Source organism: Cnephaeus nilssonii (genome assembly GCF_951640355.1).
Source record: "Cnephaeus nilssonii genome assembly, chromosome: 21".
Taxonomy (NCBI): Eukaryota; Metazoa; Chordata; class Mammalia; order Chiroptera; family Vespertilionidae; genus Cnephaeus; species Cnephaeus nilssonii.
Window position 1 is genome coordinate 32,526,099 of NC_137092.1, and position 16,808 is coordinate 32,542,906.

Consider the following 16,808-nt stretch of genomic DNA (forward strand, 5'->3'; position numbering starts at 1 on the left):
TCTGAGACCAAGGGGAATTTTATTTGCGATGTCCCACTCTGGGAGTAGTTGGCCGGGAGAGCCCAGGAGAGGGCCTGCCTCTCAAGCATTTAAAACCGGGAGATTTCCACCTGACGGGGAGAGGACAGACGTGATGCCTGGGAGGGAAGTCTAGCTTCAGTCCCCACCCGGGATCCACTAGCCCAGTGAACTTGAACTGTCTTTTAACCTCTCTGAGAGATAAAAACGGTGTCTTCAGAGGACAGAAATAGAGATGTTTTGTAAAGTAAAAGAGAGGAATTTACAGCGTAAAGGCTGGAGACCAAAATAGATAATAGGATTCCCTGAACCACCCCAAGAGGGAGAAAGTCTGTTAAAAATAGAAACGCTGAAATACGCAAGGAAGAGACTCAGAGCTAGCCGGGCCTGGGACTCCGGGTCAGGCAATCCGATTCACTCCTCCCAGGACCGATTTCCCGTCTGACCTCCCTCCCTGCCTTGTGTTTTCCAGAACCATGTGAGGGCCAACCCGGGACGGTGGCGTGGCTGAGCGCTCAGAGGATCTGCCTCCTGGTCCTTGCCCCGCTCAGCATGGAACAGAGGAGGCCCTGGCCACGGGCGGACGTGGACAGCCGGTCTGTGGTCTTGCTCTCAGTGGTCTGGGTGCTGCTGGCCCCCCCGGCAGCTGGCATGCCTCAGTTCAACACCTTCCACTCTGAGAACCGGGACTGGACCTTCAACCACTTGACTGTCCACCGAGGGACGGGGGCAGTGTACGTCGGGGCCATCAACCGGGTCTACAAGCTGACGGGCAACCTGACCATCCAGGTGGCTCACATGACTGGGCCGCGGGAGGACAACAAGTCTTGTTACCCGCCCCTCACCGTGCAGCCCTGCAGCGAGGCGCTCACCCTCACCAACAACGTCAACAAGCTGCTCATCATCGACTACCCCGAGAACCGCCTGCTGGCCTGTGGGAGCCTCTACCAGGGCGTCTGCAAGCTGCTGCGGCTGGACGACCTCTTCATCCTGGCGGAGCCGTTCCACAAGAAGGAGCACTACCTGTCCAGCGTCAACAAGACGGGGACGATGTACGGGGTGATCGTGCGCTCCGACGGGCAGGACGGCAAGCTCTTCATCGGCACGGCCGTGGACGGCAAGCAGGATTACTTCCCCACCCTGTCCAGCAGGAAGCTGCCCCGCGACCCCGAGTCCTCCGCCATGCTCGACTACGAGCTGCACAGTGACTTCGTGTCCTCCCTCATCAAGATCCCCTCCGACACCTTGGCCCTGGTCTCCCACTTCGACATCTTCTACATCTACGGCTTCGCCAGCGGGGGCTTCGTCTACTTCCTCACGGTGCAGCCCGAGACCCCCGAGGGGGTGGCCATCAACTCGGCCGGAGACCTGTTCTATACCTCGCGCATCGTGAGGCTCTGCAAGAATGACCCCAAGTTCCACTCCTACGTGTCCCTGCCTTTCGGCTGCACGCGGGCGGGGGTGGAATACCGCCTCCTGCAGGCGGCTTACCTCGCCAAGCCCGGGGACTCCCTGGCCCAGGCCTTCAACATCAGCAGCCAGGACGACGTGCTCTTCGCCATCTTCTCCAAAGGGCAGAAGCAGTACCACCACCCGCCCGATGACTCCGCCCTCTGTGCCTTCCCCATCCCTGCCGTCAACCTGCAGATCAAGGAGCGCCTGCAGTCCTGCTACCAGGGCGAGGGCCACCTGGAGCTCAACTGGCTGCTGGGGAAGGAGGTCCAGTGCACCAAGGCGGTAAGGCGGCGCGCGCCTGCTCTGCCCCTGATGGGGGGCTCCGGCTCCGACTGCCCAGCCTGCGCTCTGTGGCACACCCAGGTTCACGTTATCACACCAAGTCTGACCTACACCAGACACACGTTTGTTGATCCATGGAGTCATTCCAAATATGGGTGACCCTTGAACAATGGGGTTGGGGCACCGACCCACTGTGCGGACAGAAGTCCACTTATGACGTTTGACTCCCCAAAAACGTAATTAATAGTCTAGTGTTGATTGGAAGCCTTGCCCATAACATAAACAGTAGATCAATACTTCTATTTTGTATTACTAGATACTGTATTCTTAAAATAAAGTAAGCTAGAGAAAGGAAATACTAGGAAACTCTAAGGAAGAGAAAATACATTTATAGTATTTATTGAAAGGAAAAAAGCATGTGCTCAAGGGTCAACTAATATATATATATATATATCAAGAGCCAGGCACTGCCGGCTTCAGTGGTGACCTGCACAGCAAAGCCCCCTACCCTCATGGAGCTTTCATTAGTGAGGCAAGACAAATAAATACATGACATATGTAGCCTGTCAAATGGTGATGGCTGCTGTAGAGAAAACTAGAGCAGAGAAAGGGAAGAGGCGGTCCCTGAAAGGGTTGATTCATTGAGAAATGGGGCCTTTGAGCAAAGACTGAGGAGGGTAAGGAAGTGAGCCATTGGGGATCTGGGGGAAACATTCCCGAGAGGGAACAGCGAGGGCAAAGCTCGGGGGCATGGCTGGCCTGTGTGGGGACTGGCAGGGAGGCCACTGCAGCTGGATCAGCGCATGCGGGAGAAAGACTGGGAGAAGGTGAGGCAGGCGGTCAGAGATAACAGGGTCAGATAGTGTCTGTGCGGGGCCTGTAGGCTACTGGGAAGCCAAGGTGGAGTGTCGGGTAGGCAGGTGGATACGGAAGCCGGAGGAGAGGGAAGGGAATTAAGCTTGCTTGGTAGATTGCAAACCGGGGAAACATAATCAGGTGAAGGGAAGAGAGGAGGAGAAAGGGCCAGAGGGCAGCAGAGACAAGGTAAGCAGTAGCAAGCACTGTCCTGCCAGAGGGTCCCAATAGGATATTCACCAGCTTTTCAGGTGTGTCCTTTCAGGGTCATGGTCTCTACTGATTGGTCAGGGTCAGAACCAGAGGCCATTAGTCAGTGCAGCTGGTCCTGAGGTCAGCCATGACATCGCTTGTCTGATTTTGCTGCTTTTCTGGGCCTGGAGGTGAAACACAACTGAGACCTAGATATATTTGATGCGGGTCAGAGCCTCCTTGTCTTGGGGCTTAATGCTTAAGGGCTATTCCCCGGCCCCCTCCTCCCTTCCCCTTCTAAAGGGGTCTAAACCAATAGTCTAGAAATATGCCAGGGGAGCATCAAAAATGCATGACCGGCAATATGAATGGTCAGGGGGGCTCTAAACCACATGACCAGGGATATGCTAGGGGACAAAGGTTACCCCGGGGGCCAGGTCTTTGTTTTCCCAGTTTTGCCCTTTGCTAGGCACCTGGGGCTTTTTGCCCTGGTGACCTTCTGTACCTGGCTGTCATCCTTGCTCTGCTCATGTCTAACTGCCTACCACAAGTCCAAGTTATTTCTGTCTAGCCACGCTGCTTTAAAGAAAGCCACACTCCAAGATCTCACCATTTGAGCAAAAAAGTGAAGGCACATCAGGTGTTTGGGAGGATCTGACAGTTTAGAGGACAGACAGAGAAATGTCAGCCATTCCCAGGGGTTTAGACTCAGAATAAACCGTTTTCCTCATGGTCCGGAGATTCTAGAGTCAGGAGGGATGTAGAGAAACCCACAATCACCAGCAGACTTTTGCTTCTGTCATCATCTCTCAGAAGCTGGCTTGGACTATGCCTGTGTGCAGACTCTGCAGCTCCTTCAGCCCCAGGAGACGGTGGGAAATAAGCTGAAACCTTGACAGGGACTTTCAGAGTTGAAAGGAAAGTTGATGATTAGCTGGTCTACTCCTTTCACTTCACAGATGAGAAAACTGAGGCCCAGAGCGGGCATGTGACACATCAAGGTCATGAGGCTAGTTGGTCTTAGAGGCAGGACTACGGTCTAGATCTTACAAGTTTTCCAGGGCCCCTGCTGCCTGCAGGGTGGGGATGAGAAAGACAAGTGGAAGATGTAAAAGGTAGTAGCTGCTCCTCTGGCTTCATTCCTAGGCACAAGAACTTTCCACGTGGGCTCCCATGGTGTGCTGGTAAATATTAAACAACTAGCTCTATGCAGGCCGTGGCAGCGGTGGTGGTGGTGGTGGTGGTGGGAGCCTTGGCTACAAGCATTTGCTAATGTCCATGGTGCGAATGCTCCCACCATAACCGATTTCACTCAACCGGTGTGATATCACTGAATGCAGAGATGTGCCGTCAACCCTCAGGGGCTGGCGCCGGCATACCCCTGCTCCATTCCCTCCCTTCCTCAGAAGCTCATCCCTTCTGCTGGGGCAGGGCATGGGGTGTGGAGGTGGCTCCATAATACCAGAGTTCACAGAGTTCAAGGTTATCTTTACCCTAAAAGTTAGTTCTCTTTCCTAAAGAATACACACACACACACACACACACACACACACACACACACATACACACACACACTCACACACACACACACACACACACACACACACACACACACACACACACACGGGCAGCACCACCATTCCTACCAGCAGCAGGAGCACAGCTCTCTCCAAAACACAAGTCTCTGTTCCTGTGTTTCTCGGGAGGGAATGGAAGGAAGACCCTGGTTTAGCAAGCACATGTCCTAGCTTATAACCCAGTTATTTTTAGGACAGGAGGCCGCTGACCAGTGATGCATCAGCCAGCTATTTCCTGGGAAGGGTGAGAGGAGGAGGCTGGAGGGAACAGGTTGCAGGTTTTTCCCTGACGCTTTCTACGCGACAACAGTCATTTCCTTCCTCCTCTGGGATGCCTTTCCAGACCCAGAAGAAACAGCTGTCACAGGACTCCGGGCTCTTAGCTGGCCCAGAGTCTGCAGCCTTTGCTCACGCGATTCCAGTTGTGCAGTCCACTGGGGCGTTTCGGAGGGCCCATCACGGCCCAGCCCCAGGATGGGCACTGGGTAGAGACCACAGGCCCTTTGCGTAACTCCAAACTCTCATTGCGTAACTTCAAACTCTCCTGCGTGCATTACTTCATTTGCTCTTCTGTAATTCTCTCAGAAAGGTGCGCAGGTAGTTTGACAAATGAAGAAACTGAGGTTTATATAGATGAAGTACGTTTTTCAAATTAAAATTTTATGGTCAACATTAAAATGACCCTTTTCAATCTATCCCCAGTATAGAAAGTGGTGAATAGTTGGCTTAACATTCTTATGCCCAAAGGGAGGCATTGTATCCCAAACAAACAAGAAACTTTCCCCAGGCTGGTAGAAATCCTGGGATGTTGCCTCTAGACCGAACCACTACTGTCTAAATAGAAAGATCACCAAAATGGCATGTCCATGGAGACATTAAAATGACCAGGAAGTGAGTTTAAGCCATCAGCCTTACAAATTACCCTGGATCTCCTGATAGAAAGGGAATGGGTGACTACAGGTGAGTGAGGAAGACGGCTGGTGTCACCGGATGCCCCTGTGGGACACATGGGTCAGCTGGTGAGATGTTGTTTGCAGCGTGTGTAAGGGCCCTGCTCCTGTGTCACACCTCACCGAAGCCTGGTCCTAGGGCTGGGGGTTGGGGGTGACCTATAGACTCATGGCCGTGACCTTGCTGTTGTTCACCCCAATTTCCTCCTCTTCCCTCCAGCCGGTCCCCATCGACGACAACTTCTGTGGATTAGACATCAACCAGCCGCTTGGAGGGTCCACGCCGGTGGAGGGCCTGACCCTGTACACCACCAGCCGGGACCGCATGACGTCAGTGGCCTCGTATGTTTACAACGGCTACAGCGTGGTGTTCGTGGGGACCAAGAGTGGCAAGCTGAAAAAGGTAAGAGACTATGAGCCTGCGGCCCTTCAGCGCCTCAGCTGGAAGCCCCTCCTGGAAGGTAGCTGTTGGTGGAGACTGAACAACAGGCAACTCTGATTTTCTTGGCAGACGGCGTCGGATAGCGGAGTTATTTTTGTGGCTTATCTTCTAGCTGTTTCCCCAGCCATTAGTCAATGGGTGGGTAGGAAATGCAGGCACATTTCGTATTGCCCACACTTCAAGGAATTAGGAAGGTGCGTTTGCCTAAGGGAGAAAAACACTTCACTCTTTATCTCCAAGTCAAGCAGAACTGATTTGATAATTCGATTCTCTGTATTATAAATCGCCAACATCACGGATTCCTCCCCACGGCTCGGAGAGTTGATTGTACTGGTCAGAAGTCTTTGTTGAGTTCAGAGCATCTGGTTGAAGCAGATGATGGGTCTCCATTCTAAGAACAGGGCAAGTGGTGGGGCTGCCCTCCAAGGGCACATGGTGCCTGGGTAAGATGCCATCCTCTGTCTCTCCTCTCTCCGAAATTACAGAGTCTTCTCCACTCCTCCACCCCCACCCACCCCCACCCACCCCCACGCCCTGAGCTTCCAGGAGGAAGTAGACATCTTAACCTCTGCCTGCCCTGGGCACCTCTGCCAGCGGGAGGGCCAGGGCTGTCTGGGCTAACAGTGTGGGCGGCCTTGTGTGCAGCAAGCTTGTAGCTGCTTGCCTGGTGCTTGGGTGCGGAGACCGAGCAAGGTCTGGCTCATTATGTGGGATTACGGCGGCCACATTCTTTCCGGTCCCAGCTAATCCTTTTCCTAAACTTACCTTCTTGCCACCTTTCTCCAGCCCTCCCCCCACCTGTGGATCACGGCACTTGCGGGACATCACCACGTCTCCCCCTTGATGTTGACATGACCCCTGTAGCTCTTCCCTCCTAATCCATTTAGAGCCTGGGAGAGATGTGACTTGGGTAGGAGGGTGGCAGGGCGGGAGCCTGAGGAAGAAATTCCGTGATCTGCTTGTTCTGATCTGCTGCCAGAGGAGGTGAGAACAGCGGGCCTGGGAGTATGTGGAGGTGCAGAACTCTGTAGACCTCTTGTGGTTCTCATGAGACCAACGCCCTTTGACCCTTTCTCGCTCTGGGCAGAGGTTCCTGCCTTTCCCTGTGCCATGCCTGCTCCTCTGCCAGGGGCTGTGGATCCTGGCTTGGCTTTTAGACACATGGAAGGGAGGCTGAGTGTGGTCCCTGCTTTCCCAAAACGAGGGAGGAAAAGAACTGCCTTATGAGATCCCATTAAGATTTAACAGTGATATATCCCGCCCGCCGGTGTGGCTCAGTGTCGACCCATAAACCAGGAGGTCATGGTTCGAATCCCAGTCAGGGCACATGCCCGGGTTGCAGGCTCCATCCTCAGTAGGGGGCATGCAGGAGGCAGCTGATTGATGATGATGTTTCTATCTCTCTCTACCCCTCCCCTCCTCTCTCTCAAAAAAATCAACAAAAACATAAAAGTGACGTATTCCACCAGACAAGGTTCAGCTTGGACCCCGTAGCTGGCTGCTTCCCTGCTCAGCAGCTTCCTGTACGGTTGGGTAGACTGCTCCTTGCAAGGGGGCTTTGGGCCAAGGGGCCTATGGGAGCTGAAGTCCAGCCTCAGCTCTCCCTGTCAACCATGTTCCTGGGGGTATAAACATTCTCCCACAGGGGCTGCTCTTACTAGTTCTCTGCCTAGGGCCAGCAGTAGCCACACGGTTCTGGATCACTCATGTAGCTCCGTCTCCTTTATCCTCTTGAAAGTTTTATTAAAAGCAGGGGCCATGCTTTATTCATGTTTATTTCCTTCTTTCTCCCTAATCTCCCCCCATCTGTGGTCACACATGGGATAGCCCTCAAAAGTGTTTTTGAAAAATAGAACCATCCTCTAAGGAAACTTAGAGATCATCTGGCCCAACACTCTCAGGATTCGGCAGGGAAACTGAGGCCCAGAGAAGAAAAGTGACTTGTCCACGCCTAGAGACTAGGACAAGTTGCTTCTTGCCTTGACACCCAGGTTGACACCATTTTTTACTTAAAAGAAGCAGCCACAGAGCCCAGGGATGGATGCTGGGAGCAATCTTTGGGCGCAGACTTGCTGCAGGGGTCAGCCAGGGGCTAGTGCCTCCACTCTTTGGGGTCTTAGATCTGAGTTAAGGAATTAGTGTTTGCTGAATGGACAGATGAGGACTGAATGAAAGAACGACCTAGCCAGACTCTAAGGGACCCTGTGTTGACCTTCCCATGTTTCCGTGTGTCTCGCACAGCACACAGCAGGGGCTGCTTGGGGCATCTTTCCAAGCCACACACCCAAGCGAGCAAAGTTCTCCAAACCCTGGTGGACAAGTCGTTATGGAGGCAAGTCAGCAGGTTCAAGGACAAGGCTGGGAGTATGTCTGCCCTCAGCTTGTTCCAACCTGCAAGTTGGCTGCTCCTTCTCACTCTTCGCTTTGCCTTTCTTTGGCTCTTTCTATGAGCTCATAATACCCCTCTTTCTCCTCTGTGCAACTCGCCCTTCCTTTCCACCCACACTCCTTTGAGGCACCTGGTACTCACACCCTGGCTCCCGCTGGGTTCCCACTTACCCACCCATCCCTCTCCAGAGAAATGGCCCGTGATGAATTTATGGAATGTCCCCAGGAAACCTTACCATGGTCCAGGCCCCATAGCTCTTTCAACACAGGAAGGAAAATAAAGAAAAAAACTAGCTAAGAGTGTAGGGAGGGGAGGGAAGCAGGCTGTCAGAACTATGCACTCTTTCCCAGCCTGAGCAGGCGTCTGCCAGACTGCCCAGCACTCATCCATGGCAGCCCGCAGGAATAGGATGTCCCTGGAAGGGGAAGTTTAGGGGAAGCAGAGACTCATGACAAGTGCATGACCATGAGGCCACTTCCTCTGAGCCACAAACATGCAGAAGGACCAGGAGGAAAAGGGACAAGTCCTCAAAGCCAAGATGGGAGATGAGTAATGCTTGCCCAGGCCAAGGGTCAGTGCTTGCAGGTGGTAAGAAAGCAGGTGAAGCTTCACACTGGGATGGAACAATTCCAGAAACACCACTGCAATAGAGCGGTCAACCTGGGAGGCTTTGTCAGGAAGGACCATCTCCAGGCTTTGCTTAAAGACTGAGACAGGTCCACGGAGGAGTTAGGGGCATGAGAGAAGGACACTCTAGACCTTGGGTGCTATAGAGTGCACAGGGGAGCTTGGAGGACTTGGTGGAGTGGAAGGCAGAGGTAGAGTGCTGAGAGGATCCAGTCCCTAAGAGAAGCAAATGAGAAGGATCTTGGGATTTTCACTGACCACAGGTTGCCAGCCAACTGTGTGATACAAACGAGCAAAGTTAATTAGTCTTCGCCACACTGACAGAAGGACAATTTCCGGGTCATGAGAAGTGGGGGCTCTACGTTGGAGATAACATTGTAAGGATACCTGAAGCCCACTAAAGTGTGAGATAAACAAGAGCTGGGGGGAGGCGGAAGTCATGCCGTATGAATACTGTTAAAAGGATATTAAGAAGCTAGGAAGAGAAAAGGAGGAGACCGTTTTGTTCAGATACTGTAATTTACTGAGCACGTATCATGTGTCATGTGCTATTCTAAGAGCTTATATCTACTAACTCACTCAGTCCGTATGTAACTCCATGAAGTAGGTGCTATTATTATCTCCGTTTTATAGATGAGGAAATGGAGGCCAAGACAGGTCAAGAAATGCGGCCAATGCCCCATAGCCAGTGAATGGCAGCCCCAGGATTTGAACCTTGATCACTGAGTTTCACAAACTGCATGCTCAGTCATTAAGCTGTGGAGGACGAATTAGACCTATGTGCTGTGGCCCCAGAGGGCGGGACAGGGCTATTGAGTGGGAGTGACAGTAGATTAGCTTTCCACTTAAAAAAAGGAAGAGGTTTCTTGGGGCCAAACTGTCCCATAATGGAAAAAGTTGACTCAAGAGGGAGTGAGCTCCCAGTCATCGGAAATATTCAAGCGGAGACTGGATGGTCACGGACCAGGGAAGCTGTGGAGGGGCCCCTGCACTAACCACGTGACCTTTGTAATCCGGGTGGGAGTGGGTGACAGGGCGGGCAGGCCGTGGCAGAGACAGGAGCAGAGAGGGAGGCCAAGGCCCCCTGGGGGCGGGCTTTGAAGTCAGGCTGGGTTAGAGCTTGCCTCAGAGTGCGATGGAAAGCCCCTCAGGGTCCAGGAGTAGGTGCTTGGCACCGACAGGGATCGGCTTTGCCAAGGTGACGAGGGCAGGAGGCCCCGGGCAGGAGCCAGGGGAGCGACAGCAGGCTGTTCTGGGCCGGTTCACTGCGATGGCATCACTCCTGGCTAAGAGCCGGCTGTGGGAGGCCAGAGGACAGGTGCTGGGTGCTAGCCCCGAAGCAGATGGAGAAAGAGCAGTGGGCACAGCTCATGTTTGGTGGTAACCACAACCTCATTTAATTCCACTTCCCGGTTGAAGGGAGGAGCCAGGTGCAAGCACAGGCCCTGGGGCAGAGGAGGGAGGGGCCAGCTGAGAAGGCAGCAGCCACCAGGACCTGGGGGGAAGGATTCCCTCCCTTCTTCCTCGTCAGGCAAAGTCCCTCTGGTTCCTTCTCTTCATCCGCAGCTGCTAGAAAGGCTGGCTCGGTCCAGGCCTCCTCCGGCCCCCGGGCCTCACTCAGCAGCAGGAAGTGGGTTGGCTCCTCGCTTTCTGTCCCCACTGGAAACTTGCCTGCTGCTCCAGGGCCGGTGACGGGACCTCCACCCTGTCCCTTGGAGCATCTGAGCTGCGCCTTCCTCAGATCCCTCATGGCACGTAGTTTTGCTGTGACAGCATCTGACACAGGAGCAGCTACACATGTGTCCACCTCTCTTGAGATTCACAGATCCTTGAGGGCAGGGACCCTCCTTTCATATTTATATCACCCACCCCCACTGTCAGATCCAACATCTCTCACACATTAGGTGCTCATTAAATTTATGTCAAATTTGGGGGGGGGGGGCTTTCTCCTTGCCAGACTCCTATGTACACAGATTAGATACCAAGAGTGACTCCTGTGGACATGGCTGGTTTGCAAAGGAAGGACGTATTATGTGTTGGATACGCTGGACGGGGAGGAGGAGGCAGAGGCGGGAGGGTTGGGGGGCGGTGGGATGAGGAATTAGGGGAGCGAGAGAACTGCTGTGGGTAACAGGGAAAGAGTTTGTTTGCTGGTTAACAACACTTGGATGAGGGTGGGGAGGTGCTCTCAGAAATGTTGACGGGTGGGAAAAGGGGAGGGCATTTATACTGTTGCTTGAGACCCCTAGAATAATATAGGGGGGCGGGTGGCATCTACCTCACCCAGGCAGGGAGGCAGGTGCAAAGGCTCAGGTGACTACCGCTCCCCTCTACCCCATCAGCCCCCTGGACATTCCCAGAATCCACAGAGACAGCCCTTTTCCAGTTGGGGGGAGGGGTGTGGCCTCTTTTGGCGCCACCTTATTTCCCATGAGCTAACAGCCAGCTGCAGAAATGCCTGTGAAATTCTTGAGGAACATTCTTTCTGCCTTTCCCTAAGGGCCATACCAACCCAAGGTCTCCAGTCCTCAGCTCTCAGGAAGCCCTGACGTCCCAATCCTATTCTTCTCTTTGTAATCTCACCAATTTGCTAAGCAAAGCCAGGAACAGTGTGAGCTTCTTGTAGTAGCATTTTAGGCGCTGGAAAGAATCCATTGAGAGCCCCTAAGTATTAACTGACTGCCCCAGGCCCTGGGGTTACTCGATAACGTTTATTACTTACAAGCTACCTTTTCACGGTCCTTTCCGTCTTCCACAAATTCTTCTATGAAGTGTGGTGCTCGTCCCCATTTTACAGATGTGCAAAACCGAGCCACAGAGATACTCAACATCGTGCCCAAGGTTATATGGCCCCTCCATGGGCAATATTGACATTGGCAATCCTACTTCCTCCCAAAACACCCAGAGAAGTTCCTAACCTTTGACTTGGCTCCCTCCTGGGGTGGAGTTGGCTTGGCAGACACCAGGCCGAGTTGGATGAAATGCTGAGAAACATGCCTTTCCCTCTGTGCCAACCCCACCAAACAATAGCCACTCATTCCTCGGAGTGGAAATGATTCACTCGTCTCTCAGTGTGAACCCTGGATCCTGTAAACAGCCAGGGCTGCGGCTCCATTTCCAGGAGACCTCCTGGCTCTCCTGGGACCTACTGATCTGATGCCCCAACTCCCCGGGCATCTCCGCAGTACTGGGGCTGGGGGAGCAGGGGTCAGGGGCAGACACCCTCTCTCCTTCCCCGGAGCCTGCGTGGCAGAGGCCGGTGGTGGCTCGGAGCTCACCACCGCAGCCCTAGGAATGAGTCTGGCTCCCTGCCCAGACTCCTGCCGCCAAACTCGCTGTTTGTTTTGTTGTTTTATAGCCCTCTTGAGTTCGGAGAACTGGTCTTCTGAAAGCTGGGAAAGGCAGCATTTGGTTGGCACAGGGAAGGAGGCATATTTACAGAGTCCCCCCCCCGCCGACACTCCTGGCCGCCCCCCACCACATGACAGGTGTAGAGAAGGGGTGTGGGTGTCTGTGCAGAGCCCCAGCTGACCCCAGGGGGAGGAGGCCCCGATCTCCCAGAGCCGGGCTGAAAGGGGGAAACTGAAGACTCATTTATGTTTTGCACCTTTTTGTGCAGCTCTTCCTATGCCTCAATCTTGGACAATGCCTGTAGGAGGCATCAGGCTGTGTGCTCAGCAGGCTGCTTCATATCCAAGAGTTTGCCCCTTGGAGCTCAGAGCTGCATCGCAGGACAGGGGGAGGGAGGGTGGAGCTTACAGAATCCAGGTGACCCACATAGGCTGTGCGGAATTTCCAAGAGGCCAAGGTACTAATGTTAGAGGTGCTCAGCTTTAGGACAACACCAACCACATAGATGCACATCCTTTCAGGCCAGTGAGACTCACCTGCCTGTGGAGCAGGGCTGGAAGGGACCTGGAATACCAGGAGCCCAGTCCTCTGCCTTCCAGTAGGAATTGATTTCCATAACAAAGAAGTATGTGAACTCAGGGGATGCCTTCCTAACTCAGACCTACTAGCTGCTGGACCTCTCAGATTCAGTGCCCTCGGGTGTAAAAGGAGGACAGTTATAATACCTGCCTCATGAGATTGTAATGAAGACTAAATGAAATAATTCATTATGGAATGCAAATTTATTGAACACCTACTATGTGCCATTTGTTGGGTATAAGTAGTGAACAAAACAGTCAAAACTGCCTTTCCTAATGAAGATTATATCTTAATGTGGGGAGACAGACAAAAAAAAGCATAAACCAACAGTATGTTTAGAAAATAATTAGTGCTAATGGGAAAAATAGAGCAGAATGAACTAATTCCTGTGAAGAGTGGTGCCGAGCTGGAGCGGATATGAACTTAAATATCACTGCTGTTGCTCCTTAACTTGCGAGCCTATGTATTTTCCTTCTGTGGAGTGGGTAGTAATGAACACTTTGCATGGTTATTGTAAGAACTAAATGAAAGCAAGCACAAAAGTGCTTTTCATGATTATCACTAACATCTTTGAGTCTCCCCCCCCTCCTCCCCCAAAGCCCACTCTCCTCCGGCTCCCTGGGGAAGTGGAGCTGTCATATCAGCTGCCTTTTCAGTGACATGCTTGCAAGGTCAGATGGAGGAAGAGAACGCTGCCCCCTGCCCCCAGCCCTGAGTCATGGGAAAAAATACTGCGGAGACTAGCCCAGCTGAGCCGAACTAATCTACTCCTGCTGGACGTTGGCACCAGCTGCCTCAGTCACCAGTGAGAGCTTTCCGAGCCCCCTATGGCCACACAATACGTGCTGGCCCCTCCCCAGGGCGGGGCTGGGGAAGTGGCGGTTTGCTAGTGCAGCTTTACAGACAGACGAAAACAGGGCCATTCCGTGCCCTTTGCACACTCCCACGGCAACCATAATATCCTAGTGCCGCACAGCTACTTCTGTCCCGGATAACTGCGTGAACTTGGGGGACGTCAGTTTCCTCAACTGGGCTGCCTTGTGAGATTGCTGTGCACGTCAGACATGGCAGGTGCAAGGCTACTACAGAGGCTGGTGCATGGTAGGCGTTTAATAACGAGCAGCCATTGCTGCTATTAGCACTCTCACCATGAGTATGACTCTCACTGGATTGCTACTGCCCCTCCTACACCATTGTCGCGCTTTTCTTCCAAGGGCCCAGCCAGATTCCCTTGGTTTCTATCACGTCATTAATCCCACAACATTTTGAATGGACAGGAAGGGTTGGGATATTTCTCTGCTCCGTTGCACATACTCATACCGAAACTCGGATTATGGCCTTACTCGGGGTCACAGGGTAAATAAGGGGAAGATGTGGGAACTGGAACCAGATCTACAAATACATTTCAGGTGGTGTTGGGCCCAGCACTCACTTGTAGAGTCCAAAGGTGGCAAAGCTAACTTTGTAGCTTGCAGCTACTAGTATTTTAACTTCTCTTTTCTTCTTGTTATCACATGTTCTCCTGCCCAGAGAAGCAGGTGCAGAGGTGCAGGTGGGGAGGGTCAACTAAGGTCTGGCCCTCAGAGTCTCTTCTTGGGATTCTGTCCCTCTCCTGGTCCCAGCTTCCAGAAAGGGTTCTGGGCTGCAAGGTGCGGCCGAACGTAGAAGCTGGTGCCTCTGGCCTCGTCCCAATCAGCCATCGCTTCGATAGCACATTCTGGTTTTCTGTTTCAGCGGCTACTGCCACCAGTTGGATGTCCCCACCTAACCTAAAAGGGGCAGTGGCAGCCACAGGGTGTAGTAACAAATCTGGAATTCTCATGCTTTACTGACACGGTGGGTGAGAGCACACAGTCAAGGAAGGGGGAGAGGCCATGGAGCTGGGACCCTGAAGAGGGTTCAGGAACCCCCCTCCCCCAACTGCAGAGGAGGGGGACTCTATCTCTATCAGAATCCTCCTCTGATTTTATAGCTAGAAAGGACCTCAGAGAACTGGTCCAGCCTACAGACTTTGGGCAGTTGAGATGTGTCTTCTATGTTATGGGTAAGACGGCTGAGGCCTAGAAAGGCTAAGTGATCTGCACAAAATCACGAGATGCTTAGCAGCAGGGGCAGGACTAAAATCCGGGTCTTCAGATTGCCATGTTTTGGGCCCTTCTCTCGCCATCAAAGAGAAGAACGCTTCTGTGCAGGAATCATCAGACTAACCTCTGCCTCTCCCTAGCATGCAAGCGTTCCCTAAGCGGGACCTAAAATTGGTCTGGAGATCACCCTACCCAGGGCAAGAGTCTCACTTAGCGTCCTATCCCAGGCATGGCCAGGCAGCCTTGCTCAGGGGTGACCAGCCTCCCTGAGCCCTCACCCCACACGTCTCAGGAATCTTATTAGAGCCTGGCCAGCAAGAAGGCCTATTGAACCACAAAATCCTTGCCTTGGGGCTAAGAAGTCCTGGCAAATCCTAACACCGATTTGGGAATCTCAAGCCTCACATGGTAGTTCTCTCTCTAGGCATGCCACTTTTGGGGGGACATGAAGGGTCTATCACAAATTAAGCACTTCCTCTGTGCTAAACCCTGGGGTAAGTAGCCTGGGTTTTGTTCAGTTACACCTCACATTGGGCTTATAAGAGAAGGATTACTATTATGTCCATTTTCCGGATGAGCAAACTGAGCTCAAAGTTAGGTAACTTGCCAGAGTCACATTGCTACCGAGTGAAGGGCTTGGATTTGAATCCAAATCTTTCTGACCCAGACCTGTGCTTTGTGAACCACCAGTGTTTAGCACTCTGTTGGCCTTCTTGAAGATTCTGTTTGTCCATCCATAACCCACCGTACGCCCTACGGAGAGCTACCAGGAGATGCCGAGAGAAGAGTAAACGGGCTAACCCTCGGTGCTCTTTCCAGCAGAGATGCCCTGGATACCCAGGACATGGCAGCTGTCACCTGGCACACGCTGCCTTGTGTCACTCCCCTCGGGCCTCCTCCCCCGCCGCTCCCCACCCATCTCAGCCCAGGCCACAATGGATGGGGTGGCAGCCTTTTGTGCCACACACAGTCCCAGCTGACTCCCCTTTCTCCAGGCATCATTGTTTGCCCAGAGCTTTCTGAAAGGGAGACAAAGGGGTACTGCTGACAAGGCCAAAAGCTGCTGTGTAAAGCGCGGGGCCTGCCCCATCACCCGAGCATCCCTCGGAGCCCTAGGGCTCTTCTTCAAAGACGCCGTCTGGGATCTTTTGTGTGCCAGTCATACCCATTCAGAGCTGGCGGGGCAAAGGATGGGGACACTGAGAAATGGAGTCATTTTCGTCTGGCAAGATTGGAAGAGACATTAATGCAATAGTTAACAGCAAGCCACGTCGCGAGGGGGGTCGGCGGGGGGGAGGGAAGGGCCGGAATGCTTGTTCTCTGTTTATGGGCTTATGCAATTCCATCAATATTGATGCCTGATGCCTTTGATTCTGACACTCATCATTGCTATGAATTAAATTTTCAGCCATATAATTAGGATTGCTATTAATAGGGCCCTGAGCTAAGCACTAGGATGCGGCACGTCTTTTTCTTGATAGAAAATGGCATCCTTGGAACGCTGCTAATGGGGCGCACCTGGGGTTTGCCAGGAATGATGTGAAAATTATACATTCTCTCTCGGTATCGGGCCTTCGCTAAAATACCAGCGAGCAAAGGTGAGGCTGGCGGGAAGGCTCCCGCCTGCCCAGTGCTGTGGGCAGCAATTAGGTGTCTCTCACGCTCTTTAAGGTCTTTAGGAATGGACAGGCCAGAGCCAGTGCTGGCCGCTCATGGTCAAGCCTCGGGCAGCTCACAGCCGGGAAGGGCTCTCTTGAGTCTAACCCCGTGGTCGGCAAACTGCGGCTCGCGAGCCACATGCGGCTCTTTGGCCCCTTGAGTGTGGCTCTTCCACAAAATACCACGGCCTGGGCGAGTCTATTTTGAAGAGGTGGCGTTAGAAGAAGTGTAAGTTTAAAAAATTTGGCTCTCCAAAGAAATTTCAGTCGTTGTCCTGTTGATATTTGGCTCTGTTGACTAATGAGTTTGCCGACCACTGGCCTAACCTGACGCTAGCCAGCTGCACCT

General features: G+C 52.9%; 1 protein-coding gene across 1 annotated transcript in view; it reads left to right on the forward strand.

Moving 5' to 3' along the window:
* PLXNA2 (plexin A2) overlaps positions 1–16,808 on the forward strand; it is a 213,599-nt gene that overhangs the window by 24,214 nt on the left and 172,577 nt on the right. The window contains exons 2-3 of the mRNA XM_079761625.1: positions 491–1,755; positions 5,550–5,732. Of these exons, the coding sequence (XP_079617751.1) occupies positions 491–1,755; positions 5,550–5,732 (1,448 nt within the window). The remainder of the gene's footprint in view (positions 1–490; positions 1,756–5,549; positions 5,733–16,808) is intronic.